The sequence below is a fragment of the Stenella coeruleoalba genome (assembly GCF_951394435.1).
Source record: "Stenella coeruleoalba genome assembly, chromosome: 6".
Classification (NCBI taxonomy): Eukaryota; Metazoa; Chordata; class Mammalia; order Artiodactyla; family Delphinidae; genus Stenella; species Stenella coeruleoalba.
This window is the reverse complement of record NC_137151.1, coordinates 42,044,510-42,061,653: the sequence shown is the minus strand read 5'-3', so window position 1 is coordinate 42,061,653 and position 17,144 is coordinate 42,044,510. Positions and strand designations below refer to the sequence as shown.

The following is a 17,144-nucleotide window of genomic DNA, read 5'->3' as shown; positions in this document are numbered from 1 at the left end:
GCGTGGCTTGTGGGATCTTAATTCCCCGACCAGGGACTGAACTGGGCTCTCGGCAGTGAAATCGTGGAGTCCTAACCACTGGACCGCCAGGGAATTCTCCAAAATAAGTCTACCTTTTAAAGCTAGAATGTCACGAGTTGTGAGAGCTGAAAAGAAAAAAAATGAAACATTTCCGCTTTGGAGAATGTGTGTGAGTGTGTGTCCCTGTGTCTATGTGTGTGTATGAGGAGGAATGACTTCTTGTAGAATACGGTTGACAACTCTTTGAATGTTTTTTTCTGTGAGAAAGATCTACAGTGTTACGAATATGTGCACAGCCTGGTGTCTAGCCTCCCCCTTCCACACCCTAAACTCCTCTCTTGCCAATGAGCCTATAACCTTCACAAGAGAAAACACAGGAACACCATCAGCAAGGAAGCTAATTTCCCAATTGGGAGAAGGCATTACTTTGAAGTTGTCTTTTCTGGTGTCACTATCAATGTCACATTTACTAATATCCATTAGAAGTAAGGCAGCGTCAGGTTGGAGAAGATGGTTAGCCTCTGAGTTATGATTAAGATGTATGTTCTATAATGAAGTAACAGGCTTTGGAATAATCAGGTGGAGTTGGGCTGGGAACTGCTGAAAGAACAAAGGAGAGATGTCATGAGATAAAGAAAAGTGGGATTTGCTGGATCTCAAAGCAAGAGAATATCCTGGATTATTATCTTAAACATATTTGGTGCTGTCTGGAATTCTGGAAACAAATATTAAAGCAGAATAAAGATGATCATATGTGTCACTTGAGACACGTTATCAGAGGAGTGGAAAGATTGTGGGAATGGACAGGAAGGTCATTTGAGAGCGTGGCCCGAAGGATAGGCTGATTGTACACTGATTTGATATTGCTAGCTGATGTTCGCTGAATGTCACGTGCCAGAAACCCGTAAATAAGTGCCTTGTCATAATTAGCATTTCATTAAACTCCCTACAGCCCCCATGGGGAAGATACTACTTTTACATCCTTTTTCTAGTTGTAGAAATTGAGGTGAAGAGAGGTTGAGGACTTGCTCAAGGTCTTAAAGGTAGTAAATAGTGGACTCAGAATTTGAATGGAGGTGGTGGTGTGCCCCACAGGTAGAAATGTTAGCTTCTCTGATGAGGTAGGCCTCACTGAAAAGTGAACATGTGAGTGGCAACATGGGGACATGCCTGTAGCAGAGGGGTTGAGCAGACAAAGACCCTCCATATACCTGGGGTATTCAAGGAAAGGCCAGGAGATCAGCGGGCTTGAAGGACATGGTCCAGGCAAGAGAACTTTCAGGTAACCAGACATGAAGGGCTTTGAAGACCTCACAAAGAATTTGGCTTTTCCTCAAAAGGAAACGGCAAGCCAGTTGCATCATTAGCTTATCTTTATAATTAGAACCACGCTGGACTGGGTGAGAGAAAAGAAACCTACTGGGGAAGTAGGAGAGGTCATTCTCCCAGAAATGTGGCCAGAATCAGAGTTGGGAGTGGGTCGGCAGAAAACTTTTTGGAAGGTCTCTCTGTGGTGATCACAAAGCAGTACTGGTGTTAACCTGAGAATGTGAAATGAGACTGGCATCTCAAAGGCCACAAACCCTCATTTTTCATTAGGATCTATTGATGCTGTGACCCTGATAACAGCCCATGAAAACCAGTGACCTAAATCTACATTAGAGGACAGGGTCGCGATAACTGTTTTCCCCTGAGGTACTGAGGAGAAATTCTGCATTTGGCTATATATTTTTTAAAAGCACCTCTCTTCAGTGGGAGCAGGGATGCTCAGGAAGGCTGACTGGCTCATCGCTCAGCTTGAAGTTTATTGCTTTGAAAACTGACCTCATAAGGCTATGGAAGAAAGAAGTGCAAGAAAGTTTTAAGGAAAAGCAAAAAGACGAGCGCCACGTTTTCTAATGGAGCTGATGTGTTACCACTCAATTAATTTCAGCATCGAGGTCCAATTTTAGTTCTGAATCACCTTCTAGTTTTACTTATAAAGGACTTTTCATTAAGCCAAATTAAGTAGATGGAGGTCCAGTTGTTTATTATCTAGCACTAAACCATTCCTACAAAAAGACACCTGTGCAAGCCATTTGGCTCTAGTCAACTATTCTTTTTTACAATTTAATTATGAATATAATTAGAATGAGTTAAGAGACAAGCTAGGCATCAGCCATAAAATTTCTAGTTTGCTAAAACACACACACACACACACACACACACACACACACACACACACTGATTAAAAAGCAACCACAACAAAAACCCCGCCAAGTCTGTGAGCTTGAAGTGGAAACTGTAGTTAAAGGGGAGTATTTGTAAAATCTACCTTTATTTTAATTTCAAATTTCCTTGAAATGGTGCTGTAGAGAATATTTTTGTACTACATTATTTTTATATCTCTGCTTTCTCTGTGGTGACCCTTTAAACCCTGTTTTTTCCTTTCTCTGGTCTTAAGGTAATTTGTCACTATCATGCTTTCATGTTTAGCAACTATTCGTAGTCAAGTGCCTTGCAAGCTCTGTTTCTTTTCTCCCAGAGTGTCATCATAGAGTTGATGATGCATCAGAAATAGTTTGACCAAAGGGCAAGATAAAGTCAAGAGTAAAGAAAATATTTGCAAATATACTTGACTAGTTTATTTTCCCAATTACTTACTGAAAGTATAGTTTAAAGGTAAAATGGCATGATGGCCATAGGAAAAAAAACATTAAGACATGCAATAGATACTTTCTGACATAGGGCAATGTCTTTAATTTAGATTTTTTTTTTTGCGGTATGTGGGCCTCTCACTGTTCTGGCCTCTCCCGTTGCAGAGCACAGGATCTAGACGCGCAGGCTCAGTGGCCGTGGCTCACGGGCCCAGCCGCTCCGCGGCATGTGGGATTTTCCCGGACCGGGGCATGAACCCGTGTCCCCTGCATCGGCAGGCGGACTCTCAACCACTACACCACCAGGGAAGCCCTAGATCATTTTTATATGAGGATGGTGTGACTGACAGATGTATAGTAGGATGAGTTATATTTAAGGACCAGGCATGGGGTATGCTCTACCTTCAGTGCCTTGATTTTAAAGATGCTTAGTCAACCTTATGGATACCATTTCTCACAATTTGTTTTACTGCTTAACTGATCAGTGTGTAGCAAAACTAGGCATAAATATTGTCTTCAAATGAGTGTGTGACTACAACCTTTAAATTGAAGACTTGTATGAAGCATCTTTCCTGTCTCAGTTTGTTGCTGGCTTGCCTAATCTCCAAGTGTTATATACATAAATACATATATCTATGTATATGCACATATATTAAATAAACACGATATATAACAATATGATGCATAATAAACATGATATATAATAAACATTATATATATAATATTATTTAAGAGTAACTGAAAACGAGGATAAGGGGACTGCTATTGGACCCATAAGGTTGTTTTGATCTTGAAGTTAGCATTGATTGCATTCCCATGATGGGGCCCTGCTCAGGGGTGGAAGGAAAAGTAATTATTTTTATACACAAAAGGCAACTTTGGAAATTTAGAATACAACAAATCAACAAACCCTAAATCATGCTCTAGCAAGAGCAGCACAGAGCTGAGGTGAAGGTGACCAAGGTGAAATTATCAGACAGTCCTTGAATAAATGAGCTTTGGCCCAGGCCTGACACAAATCTCTAAGCCTATCCCGCACAAATAATAGATAAAACATCTTGTAAGGAAATTCACAAGGTCATTTCTCTTTATTTTCCGCTCATCTACTAATCAACCTATGGTTTCACTGTTATCTCAACTCTGATGATTCTTTAGATTTGAGACAGGAAGATGAAAATTGATGGATGAAGCACATCTGTGACATGGGTGTAGAGAAGGTGTAGGCAAAAAAAAAAAAAAGCTCCATAAAGATGTCCATACTTTACTTCCTAGAGCCTGTGAATATGTTACTTTACATGGCAGAGAGATTTTGTAGATATGATTAAATTAAGGACCTTGAGATGGGGAAGTATCCTGGATGATCCAGGGGGTGCCCAATGTAATCACAAAGGTCCTCAAAACTGGAAAATGGACTGAGGAGAAAGTCAGAGGGAGACTGACTACAGAAGAGGTCAGAGTGATGTGATGTCATGTGACTGCTGCCTGTGAAGGAGGTGGAAGGGGACCACTGGCTAAGGCATGCAGGCAACCTCTAGAAGCTAGAAAAAGCAAGGAAGTGGATTCTCCTGCAGAGCCTCCAGAATATCGTCCTTCCGGCACTCTGATTTTAGCAGTGAGACTAAGCTTCAGACTTCTGTCCTATAGAAATATGTGGTAATAAATCACTGTTATTTTAGGCCACTGAGTTCAAGGTAATTTGTTACGGCAGCAATAGGAAACTAATACACATGTCCTATAGGACACAGTGCCTCTAATTCAGAAAACACAAAGAAATCTGAACACCCTGAAGCAGCCCTGGAAGCACCACTCCAATATGAATTAGAATGGCAGAAGCCTCTAGAAAGAAGCCATCCTGGTAAATCGGGACTCTGCGCAATAGTGTCAGAAATGAGTAAGGACATTATAAAAGAAAAAAAGCAAAGAAAAAGAAAAGCAATTACAGACGCCAGGAAAAAAATAAATAAAACATCTGCACAAGAAAAGCACGATCCAACTATAAAGGGAACCAAATGTGGCCAAGAGTTTAAGCAATTTTTGGAGTGTAATAAAATAGATTCTATTGGACCTGGTGAGGAATACTCTTTGACAAGTGTAGGGATTGTGACAGTGAATTCTAAAGAAGGAATCTTTGTGAAACCTCTTGGACAGGTAATGAACAAGACTTACAAACTCATAATAATGCAAATATCAACACTGTTTATTAGTTTTCTAATTGGTCAAACTATTAAAATTTAAAGGAGTTAATAACCAGAGATTGTGAAAGAAAGGAAGAGAGGTAAAGGAAAGAGTAGAAAGGAAAATATATTTACCTTACAAAGGAAAGTTAGGAGTTACTGTAGAATGCTGAATGAAACAAGAAACAGAGGTTTATGTGTATTATTCAACATCTACATATAATAATATGACTATCAAATGCTGGAGGAAGTGAAGTAGAATAAATTAATATTTCATATTAGGTATTATCTATAGTAGATAAGTCAAGAAGTAGAGATATTATCCAGAGTTATGAAAGTAACGACTACAAGAGATGAAAACTGAAATAGTTGAAGGAGGTTTCCTCTCATGAATAGGCCTGGGGATGTGAAGTGATAGGGCCCAATCTATCACTTTCCATCATGAACGCCTCTGTAGAATCTGGTTTGGTGCATGTTGTAATTTGATAAAAGTGAAGAACTGTATAAAGGAACATTAATAACACTTCAGCTTGAAACAGGTACTCATATGAAATAGGAAAGTAACATTGTCTATATCTAAATGAATTTCAAAAGGGGATAGGTGAAAAATTGGTTACAAAAATAATACAGTGGAGGGTTAAAATGTACTCAAAGAGGGCAATATTTAAAGCACTGATGCTTTTAATATCTAATAGTAAATACTGAAACATAGCTCACCCTTGGAAAGTTTTAACTTATTTCTAACCTAGAACTCCAATACTAAAATTTCTGATCATTTCATTCTAACCTTGGTTAAAAAAAAAGACAGAAATGACACAATCTTATATAGAATGATATGGGATATATAGGTTTTATATAGGATGATGTAACAGACAGATATTTGGCAACAGCTAGTTTAGTTGTTAGTTATTCTTCCAGCAAGATTTCTTTTAGATAAACAGTCCCAGAAATGCAATGTAGGATGATGGAAAGTATTTATGTTTTAGAGTCTGCAGCTTAATGCTAAACCTAATCTTCTGAGCCATATGAACGTGGGAAATATTTTGTGACTTACTTTTTTCCTCTGAAAAATGAATTTCTTTCAAATCATTTATTGAGCACCTAATATAAAGGAAATGTTATGTTGTATTATTCTCATAGTAACTTTATGAGCTAGAAATTACTTTCCACATGATTTTTCCATTTCTTCTGTGTCTCCTGTGTTATTTTCAGAAATAAATTAAATAATTATAAAAAGTGTCAACAAGTTTTCCTCCTCTCTTTCCCTTTCCCAGGAATTTTGGAAAAATGCAGATAGTAAAATAGAAAAGACACTGTTTGTTGTCTCTTTTCTTTGGATCGGTAGCGGTACCAGAACAAAAGAGATGGGAATAGAGGAAAAACTTTGTACATTTCATAGGATTTAGATGTACTGGAAATGTCCAGACCCCCTGCAGGCTTTTAGCCACAAGATTGCATCACCTATCATAAAACTCTAAAGTCATGCTTTTGTACTGAGTTCACATTTACAGTATTAATAATGCCTTCAACACAAGTCATTTCCAGGGAATTAAGTCCTTGCAGTCAGTGGGTTAAATCCCCATGAAATAACCTGCAGGTGACCCAGTTGCATTGACCTCAAGTATAGAATTTCAGATCAATAGCTGCAGTACTTGGATTCTGAAATATGAAACAATCGCTAGTGTTTTTGTTACCCCAATGGGTGTTATCAGACAGGAAATCACTATGGCAATTGTTGGTTCTTATCATATTAATGCTTGTTTTTGGTCCAAAAAGAAACTACTTAAAAAAGTAAATGCCTTCTGTTCACTCTTCTTGGAATATGTAATGATGACTTTCAAACATATAATAAAAATTAACAGTATTTCAAATAGCACAAATGATCATTAATTGCTTGTACACGAAAAAACATTTCTTCTTCAGAAGCAAAGCATTCCAGTTGGATGTAAAATTCCTTTTGGTCTGTTCACCTTTTCACTCTGTCATGAAAGGGTAACAGAAGATCTCTCAATTTGGGGCCAAATAGAAATCTTAAGCCTTCACAAACTGGGCTTGGGGGTAGTGAGACAGTAAAGGAAAATAACGTTATAGCTACATGAACCATGACAGTGACTGGCATGGAGTTTTGCTAGTGGCTAACCAGAGACCAGACATCACTTCAAGCATTTACACCAACAGAGGGAATGATTTTGATGCAGGGAACTGGTTATCCATGTGATGAAGAAGCTGAGAGCCAAATAAGGAAGCCTGAAGTCACCAAGAAACCAGCCACTGCAGGAAGCCACTACCAGGCTGGAGGGACAAAGGGAGGAGGGTCCACATCACCAGATGGAAGATGGAACCAGAATGGGCTGAAGACATGGAGGACATCATGGATCCTCAGGTAGAGAAGCTATCTGAGGCAGATGGGTGGGCAAGGGGTAGGGGGTGGAGGATAAACTAAAAAAACTGGTTGGTCTTTTCCTTCCCCCTCCCTCTGCCATCTATCACCAGAGACTTCCACTGACTGTAGCAGCAGGAAGCCAGCCCTCAAGAGCACCTCTGCGATACAGCTGGCTAGGGTCAACCTTCCACAGGTACAGAGCAAAGAAGTGATGGATGAAGATGGTCAAAGAAGCCTAGAGCCAGCCTATATGGACATCTCCCCTGCAGACAGACCTCACCTGGCTGGTTCCTTTTCATAAAGAGCGAAGAATTCATGGGCAGGTCTGTTGAGCTTCTCATGGTATAGATTTTACAAGAGGCACTGAGAGCTATGATAAAGCCCAGCACTTCTCTGGGACTGGATACGGATGTCCTTATATTTTGGAAAAACTTTTTTACTCAGTTAGTGAACCGTGGAGTAAAAGTGCCTCTCCTCTGGTGTGGTTTTGCCATTTCCAAAGAACTATGTGGCCATTCTGCCATTGCTTAAGGATATTTAAACATGAACTACAACCTCAAGCTGAGTTGAGAATTCAAGAACTAATGTCAAGGTTATGTCAAAAATGCATGGATTAGCAAACATATGTCCCTTTCCAACATCATATTTCTCAGCCATATCAGCCTCTTGGTTAGTCCCTCCATTTGACATATTAAAAATACTACGTACTACATGAGTTAGGTAAGGCAAGCCTGCTGAGGGTGATTCTCCTTGCCTTGAGCAATGAAGGAAAAACTCCCGTCTCTTTGCTTCCAGATTACTTTCTCAAACGAAGCTCATCTGGAGAAACACTGTTAGCATTTGTTCAGTATCTTACATCTCTAAAGGACTTTCTAAAGCACTCTCTCATTCATTTTCTCCATAGCCTATTTGATAGGTGTTGGAAAAAATCCTCTCAATGGCCATCAGTCACAACAGCATGCTGCCTACCTCAATTCTGCTTTGTTAAGTTCTAACCATGCCAATAATTCTGAAATTCTGTCCAGTTTGGAGTCAAGTCTAGGATAGACCAGAGATGGTCCTCCTCTTTATGGAAATTCAAAGGACACAACCTCTCATGGGTTTGAGGGCCTGCTTCCCACATCTCTTAGACTAAGGGAATGGCTTGCCTAATATCTTCAGAATCAGGTTAACTAAAGGAAGCTTAAACGATGGGTATCCTACATCATAGCCCTCAAATCAGCACATGCACAAGTATATTTCCAAATAAGACAATTCTCACTTAAAAGTATGGTGACCACGATGTGAAATTTGTATGAATTCTCTAAATATACATAATCAGAAATATGTACCCAAATGCAAAAGCCCCCAGTGTCTTACCAGAACACTGTCTTCGCATTATGAGTGATCTTCCGTGCTTGAGTGTTCCAAGATGGAATATCAGAATAAACTGTTAGGGAAATTCATGCTTGTTTATTTTTTCTTTATTCCTCCTTTTAAAAAGAAGTGAAGAGAGCCTGGGAACTATAAAATACTGTTCTTGAGAAGCAGAGGGCTCATGACATAAAAACTCTGACAGGGGATATGAGCTCCAGCCTCACTTCAAAACCCATATTTAAAGCACTGCTACTCTATTCAACAACAACAACATCTGAAATTGTGAGCAGGCAGCAAGAGAAAGACCTTGGGAGAATAAGCTCTGCTTTATTCCTCTTGATATCATTTTGCCAGAGCTTTAAACAAGCGTGAAGACTTTTGTGAAATGAAAAACAGAATAAAAGGGCATATTGAGGGGCTGTTTCCAACAGGCTCCCCATATCCCACTCCCCCTAATGGGAACACTGTACACACAGCCATCCAAGATCAGACCTCCTAAGTAGAGCACTTTTTTTTCTTGGAGATTATTCTCATTTGGACTTTAATTAAGCTCCTGCCAGGCTTGCAAGCTTTTTAATTTTACCTTTCTTTCTTCTTTCTTTTTCCTCCTTGAATCAGCTTGCTTGCCAGGAAACTTTTTCCAAGCTGTCACAATCATAGTAAGTACACCCTAAGATGTTAAATTTAGAGATGTACTAATCGTTGCTGCTCCGAGAATCAATAGCGGAAGTGTCCTTGCATTTGGAAAGATTTTCATTCATTCATTCATTCGTTTTTACGTGTGTGTGCGCACGCGCGTGTGCGTGTGTTATGAATGAGAAAATAATAGAAAGGAAGTTTCAGGGGGTATACAACGACTATTGGCTAGTAAGTGATACGACTCAACCTCCCATAAGGCCACCAGCTTAACAGAAGAAACTTTCCATTACTTAATTTAATATTCACATTGTTTGTAAGCAAATTGTAGCCAACTCTTTACTAGTGTTGGTGGGTGTAGGGTGAGCAAGCCTTGAGAAGGTGATGCCTCAGCTGATGATTTAACACCTCTTTAATGAAATGTAATAGTTAATTCACTTCGGTTCTTTTTCAAAATCTCCTTGAACTCAGTTAAACTCACTGTGATTCTGAAAGTATAAAGGTAGGGGCTAGGGAGGCGGAAGGTGGCCCCTGTAAAGCAGATTGCATGAGAAGCCATTTTCATTTGAGGAGGCTTAGTTGAAAACTGGCCACCCTAAACAGGATGCCTTCTTCTTTTTTTCTTAATTTTTCAAAACACTTAGATAATATTGCAGAAATAAGACTAAGCCATCAAAAACACCAAAACTAAAATGAAAGCTGTGGAGCATTGGGGATATTATCATCACCATGATTGCTATTATCACCATTCTTATTATTTACTTAATAGTAATTCCACACTGCCAGGTTATTGCACCAACCGCTCCTGTCTGTAAGGTACTTACTGATCGCCTCCACAAACCGCTCAAAGAAGCTGTAAGGGAAGAGCGGCTCAGGCAGCTCCCGGAAAAACATCTTCAGTGCTCCAGTGACAACGTGGATGTCCTCCCACTGGCTGTCGTCCAAATTCAGCTTCTCTTCTGGGAAAACACGAGGAGAAATGGAACAACTGGTTTTAATGAAACAATTACAAGACACTAATTATTATGTTAATGTTTGCCTACTATCATCAGCAACCGTTAACAGCCTTCTGCACCTAGAGGTTTGGTGCTGTGCATGTTTTTTTTTTTTTTTTCCTTTTTTCCGTAGGACGGGAACATTTTCAATGGAATACCATCTGTAGGAGTGCGGCTAACAAAAAACAAGAGACACAAAGAGACAGTGCCATTGACACAGTATGTCAGATACATTTATTCCCATAATGCATCAGTATGAAAATTAGCATCACAGCTCAACATGATTCAAAGCTATTTGGTTTTGAGGCCGAGGGGCTAAGAGTTGCCAATGATGGCCGGCTCAAGGGACCGGCCTAAAGGCCTTGCTGAGCCAACAGGAGACATATGCTAAACATGGCAATAGAAAATGAGTTATTGCTTTACATGTGTTAGTCTTGCTATGTACAAGGGAATAATGGGTAACACTTTTTTCCTTCTTTCACTGAATATAAAGTCAGAAAGGAATAGAATAGTGAGTGAGAAAGGATATTAATTCCTTCTTCCTGCTTCAAAAATATCTTTTTTTAGTTTTCATCTCAGCAAGGAAAATGTGCCCAGCAACAATATTAGACAGACCCCTGTTGGCCTACGTAGGCTATGCAAAGCTGTCAAAAATGATAACACACTAAAGACAACCCACAAGTGCTTACCAACTCCTCTTAGAAATAACGGAAATGTTTGCTTGGGAAGCTTGAGTGAGTTGAGATATTTAAATATTAAAGAAAATAAAGGCCACAATAAAATTCTTAGAAGAAATAAAGAGACGCTGGGCAATTATTTCCTTCCTTTTCGTCTTCAGTATGAAAGTCTGGAATCATTCTCACCCAAAAAGTGGATGTAATAGGGTCTGAAAGTCACATCTTTGCATACAACTAAAAGGAAGCAGGCATAAAAGCATTGCTGCTGATCCACAGCGTTTGTCTTTCTGAACGTACAACACAGAAGAGATTTTGGATTCTGGGCTTAATGAAAACTAAAGCTAATCATTCTGGACAACCTGGGGGTTAATGGGAAAGCAGAGTATCCTGGCAAGAACTTAATAGGTATTTGGTCAACTAGAATTGTGTTTCCTTACCGACGTCCGAAGCTCACATTCAGATGCTTGCTTGTGTCAGTTTTATGAATGCAGAGGAGAATTGACACCAAAAATGTAAGAAAAGCTGAGAATTGTCACTATAGGGGATCTCTGCATGGGCTGTTCTGCTAATAGTCTTCATGTCCTTTTAAAAATATTAGCCGAAATCTTTATCAGATCTTTTTTTCTAAATGGACTATTACTCCCAGGGCTAGTAAGTTATGTTCCTGCTCAATTGGCTGTTTGCAAAGAGAAGGAATGAAGGTGAATCTGTTTATTTCAGACGGGCTATTTTCTTCTCCCCTTTCAGCCTTCATTCCTACCTCGGTCATAACACAATAATTTGATCCACAACAAAATCAGCAGAGGAGACCTTCTTTCTGCCCTGCAATCATTTTTGATTGATTGTATTTCAACAATTAGTCTTTTATTTGGCTACACACTATTGAAATAGGACGACAGCATCTTAGCAGGCCAGCTTTAAACAGTCAACTGTTAACAATAGCATCAAAAAGGGAGACCTGATGGGGTTTACTGTCACTTTAAAGAACGGGTTTTTCACGTTGTTGAAATCTGTCAGATATTTTGAAATGTCCCTCTCACTATGGTGCCACACCCCCTGCGTGCCCTTATAATAAAATTGGTTTTACTCCTGATTAAATCATTTTCTCCCTACCCACTACCATACTTCTCATAATGGACCTGTGCGTTCTACAGCTGGTGTTCTTCCCATGGTACCAATTCTTACTTTATCTTTTAAGCACTTTGCTGCTAAGATCTCATGCAGAGTGCTTATGTTTTGTTAAGAGCTTCATTCTTAGAGAAATAGCTTAACACATGTTCTAAAAATGTTGTACAACTTATTGCTTAAAGCACATTTAGAAAATGTATAAGTACGGTAGCTTTGGCACTGAACTTTAAGTGGAAACCTAAATAAACACATACACACACACAACACACACACATGTTCACACACACAACTATCTCTACCAAAAATTTATCACAAAAGTCCAATACAAATTGTCGTTTTGGTGCATAGGTTTAAGATCGCCAAATGAAAGTGTTCAGCAGGTAAAAAAAGAGAATGATTTTATCTTGAGCAAGAAAACACTAAGAACAAATAATTGCTTAACCAAAGGCAGATGCCAGTAAACATCAGTTAATTCAATTGACTGTGAAAATGAAATATTTTAATATACATAAAAGATAATTTACCAGTCAATAAATACCATTTGATTATATCCACTCAAAATACCATATAACATATCAACTTGCGTTACTTAAACTAGCATTCCTACTATGTAGTCTTCACTTTAAAAGGATAATTTGTAGCCCCTCAACAAGTAGCTTCAATAAATAATATGGCAAGTGGTTGGAAAGAGTCTTTTTGTATATAATACCTAATTTTTATATTAAGATTTTTTGTGAACAACCAAGGTTAAGATTCCTTGTAAACCAGAGGCCTTTAAGGCATATTTTTCAAGGCCACTGTGACTTATTTAAACATGCAGTTGTGTCCATATTTGCACACCTTCTCATGAATCCAATCAGTTCTGAAGATGAAATGAAGATGAAGTGATACCTGTCTCCACGTTAACGGGTATCATTATGAACACATTTGTATTACCTGATAGGCATTTTCTAACTAATCTGTTGGCAGTGATGATGTCTTCCGCTTCCCCTCTTTTCAATAGAGCAGGATTTCTCAATAGTGAAGCACTGTTGACATTTGGGGCTGAGTAATGCTTTGTTATAGGGTCTGTCCTGTGCATTCTAGGATATTTAGTAGCATCCCCAGCCTCAGCCCACTGGATGCCAGTAGCACTTCCCAGGGCTGCTGATGAAAAATATCTCCAGATATTGCCAAATATCTCCTGGCAGTGAAAAGTTATCCCCAGGTGAGAATCACAACAGTGGAGCCTGTAAGAGTCTATAAAAGTTACTCAATAAATATCGATTTATGAAGTTTACCTTAGGTGGGCAGAGAAATAGAAAACTAGATATGTGAATACTGAGATTTCTTTAATATGAACCTAAGAGTTGGTAATTATTATTGACAGAATAAAAACCTTTTACAGAACAAAATTCAAAATTCATATGACTATATTTCAGGAAGCTTTGCAACAGGAAGAATAACCAACAGTTATTCAGTGCTTACACCATACTAGGGACTATGCTATGCACTTTCCATTTATTATCTACTATAATTTTTTTTCAGTAAGACAATGAGGTACATGCTATTGTTATCATCACATATTTTACAGATAGGAAAAATGAGGCATGGGTAGATTAAATAACTTTTCCATGGATGACAAGTAATAAACCCAGGATGTAAGCCTCCCCTCAAAACCACTATGGTCAGACTAATTTTGGCTGGAAGAAGCTGAAAGGATAAAGGCAAATAAATAGCAATTGCCAGTGGTAGTAGATTGACTATTACTTCAAAGATAGTGATTTTTATATTTTATCCCTAAATATCTTACTTGAGGCTATGCTTTTACCTGTAAACTTACTCTGATCTTTCATAATTACTGATTTATAGAAGGAACAGATTCTTATATAAACAGATATAAAGCGAATTGGCAATAAAAAGAAACTGCATTAGGAATGGGACAGAAGATGTAGCAAATTGTTATGTGGTGATGGAGTGAAGAGGAAATATGATAGGGTGAGAAAGAGATTATACAAAACACCAGGTCTGGATTTACCACTAATTCATTGTATATCTATTTATTTATTTGTGAAATGAAGATATTCAGAAGGATAGTTGTTGGTATCAAATGAGAAAATGTGTCTGAAAAACATTTGGAGAGTAAATATATATATATATATATATATATATATATATATATATATATATATATATCCAAGACACCACTATGATAAGGAAAGTGAATAAAGCCCAAATAGGCAAAATACATTAGGGATTAAAGCAATGGAAATACTGAGCAAACATCATAAACCATTCTGGTTGTTTTAGAGGATTTACCTCAGTGTGATGTAATGTGTCATATGAACTCAACAAAAACTTTACATGCTGGAGTTCAATACTGGGAAGAAGTCTGGTTGAATCAAGATATCTCACAATTATCATGCTGATAATCTGTGCTGGTTTCTCCTGGCCCTCTACTTAGGCTACCGTAAATTCATTTTGGTCATGGCTTTTTGCTTAAAGCATTTAAACAGAATTGAAGATAGGTTAACCTCCAGAATCCAAAGTCACTATGTGACTTTTATGATATCACAAAAAATATATTTAAATATTGTATCCAAGCATTCAAGTGCATTTTGAAATGTCCTTCCTTGAAGGGACTTTTGTGTATTTTATTTTTTAAATAAAAACTTACCTATATCCAGCTAAAAACTATTATATTTAAAATTTAAAAATTTTGACAATAGCTATTAGGAATAACCTTTTTTAAAAAGGAGAACTGAAGGATGGACCTTTTGATAGCCACAGTAGGTCATGGTAATTTCCATGGAAAAAGGCACATTTAAATATCACTAATAGCTTAATCACCACTTTCCTCTTGTATTATGTATTGCTCTATAGACTGGTGTAACCAGAAGTTGCAATATCAAGACTGACTTTAACTAAACTCACTGTGTTAACCTAGTATTGGTTGAAATGCATCTGAAGATAAACTTGGACTATCCAGAATAGAATAGTTATATAAGAATAAAGAGGCACTTCTTTGTGTATTGAAAAACAAGTACATTTTTACCTTGTAGTTTTTAAAGCCCTTTACTAACTTTTCTTTTACTGTTGCAATAAAAAAATAAAGAGGAAAAGACAGCCCAACTTTCACAGGATATGGAGAAAATAGCTCTGATTTCATTAATATAGTGACAAGAACCTATTACATCATGAAACTCTCATAAAAGGATGTGGTATCTGCTTCCAGTGCAGATGACCACTTAGAAACCTTATCTGAAAGCCCTGCTGGGTACATGAAAGTCACATCATGAATGAAAGAGATGCCAGAGAGACTATTGATCTGAAAAATAATAATATGTTTGTCCAGAAAATCAAACTGGTAGATATAAAAGTGGATAAAACATACTGTTTATCTATAAGGATATAGCTGATTTTGAGTTTAGCATTTAAAGGAGTGGATCAAAAGGAAGTTGGTTGAATCATTTGACTAGCTCGACCTTTCCTGTTGTGTTGGCTCCTTAGAGTGACAGTTCAATCTGATTTCTAGTGGATTAGAGAGGTTCCAAATTCTCAAACACGGTGATATAAACCCCGTGCCAAAACCATCCTCTTTCCACGCTGCACTCGCTAAAGCCCCTCCTATAACACCTTGGGTACAACATGAGACTTCAGTAAGGACAATATCTTTGAAAACTAGGCTGGTTGACCAGTTAATCTGTTTGTTCACTTAGTTTTTATTAAGCAAATATAGATTGAATGGAGACTACATACCAGGAACTGTATTTTGTGCCTTTCAAAGCTACAGCTGTTGAGGCTGCTTTATATTCCTCAAAGGAGAGGGCTTTACCAGGTGCTCAGAAATACTACTCAGGTGAAAATAAGTTAGGTTCTAGACACTTTACATCTTATTTCTGTCCCCTAGAATAATACTCTTTTGACCTTAATGAAAAGCAGGGACAAATTCACCCCCCAAATGTGCTTTATGTTTCTTATGGGCTGAATTGTGTCCCCCACCCCCGCGAATGATTTGTAGTCTCAACCCCCTGTACCCCACCATGTCACTGTATTTGGAGATAGAGCCTTTAAAGAGGTAATTAAGGTAAAATGAGATGATATGGATGGCCTTATTCCAGTATGACTGGTGTCTTTATAAGAAGAGGAGATTGGGACACAGACATGCACAGAACGAAGACCATGTGAAGACATAGGAAGAAGACACGCATCCATAAGCTAAGGAGAGGGGCCTCAGAAGAAAGCAACCTTGCCAACACCTTGATCCTGGTCTTCTAGCCTCTGGAACAGAAAGGAAATACATTTCTGTTGTTTAGTCCCCCACACCCCCATCCCCCCTAGTCTGTGACACTTTGTTATGGCAGCCCTAGAAAACGAATACGATGTCCAAAGATTCTGTGCAGAGAAAGATGTCATGTTCCTAGATCATATCTAGACATTTTCTCAACACATGGGCTATGCCACACTTATGAAATATTATAGACAACAGAAAGAGCTGTTTAGGTAATTCAAATTAAATAAAAATAATTATCTAGATTCTGAGAAAGGGTTTGAAGGTGGAATAAGTTGAATAATTGCTTGCTTATTCAAGATCAACCTAACTATTTCTAATTACTTGATCTATAAACATGCAGGATACTCTCTAGCATGGCTCCCAGACAAAGAATAAAATCATGATTGCTATTTTCTTACTCACTCTAGGGAACATTTAAAAAGTTCTCAGGAAAACTCAACACAAGCCAAATCAAGTCTCTATGGCCATGGTATCTATCAAAGAAGGAGGAAAGTGGTTTTAAATATGAAACTTCATATTCCAAAACCAAAGAGATGTATTCCTTACAATGTATCACAGTAATCTCCAGGAAGCTATTAGGATGCTTACATTTGAAAATGGTTACTTTACTGTAAGAGGAGATGGTTTGACCTATGCAGAGAATGGGCACTTTTGCCACCTGGTCTACCAAATCCAGTTTTGTGTGGCCCCCTTGCAGTAGGAAAGAGGGAGGAACCAAGAAAATAAGCAGAAATTCTCTAAGATACTAAAACCTTATTCATAGAAGCTTTTATTTCTTAAACCCACTGGGATATTTTGGCATGCCATGTTAGCTTGCTTTCTATGGACTTCATGCTGTGCATATTTCTTTGGAAATCACTTAAGA

At 38.1% G+C, this 17,144-nt stretch overlaps 1 protein-coding gene across 7 annotated transcripts in view; it reads right to left on the bottom strand.

The window, feature by feature from the left end:
- Positions 1-17,144, bottom strand: part of ARHGAP15 (Rho GTPase activating protein 15) — a 622,596-nt gene that overhangs the window by 117,819 nt on the left and 487,633 nt on the right. For 6 of the 7 annotated variants that reach the window (XM_079924573.1, XM_079924572.1, XM_079924570.1 and 3 more), the window contains one exon: positions 10,031-10,165. The exons of the other annotated variant lie outside the window; for it this stretch is intronic. In XM_079924573.1, coding sequence (XP_079780699.1) covers positions 10,031-10,165 — 135 coding nt within the window. The remainder of the gene's footprint in view (positions 1-10,030; positions 10,166-17,144) is intronic. 7 annotated transcript variants of the gene reach the window in all.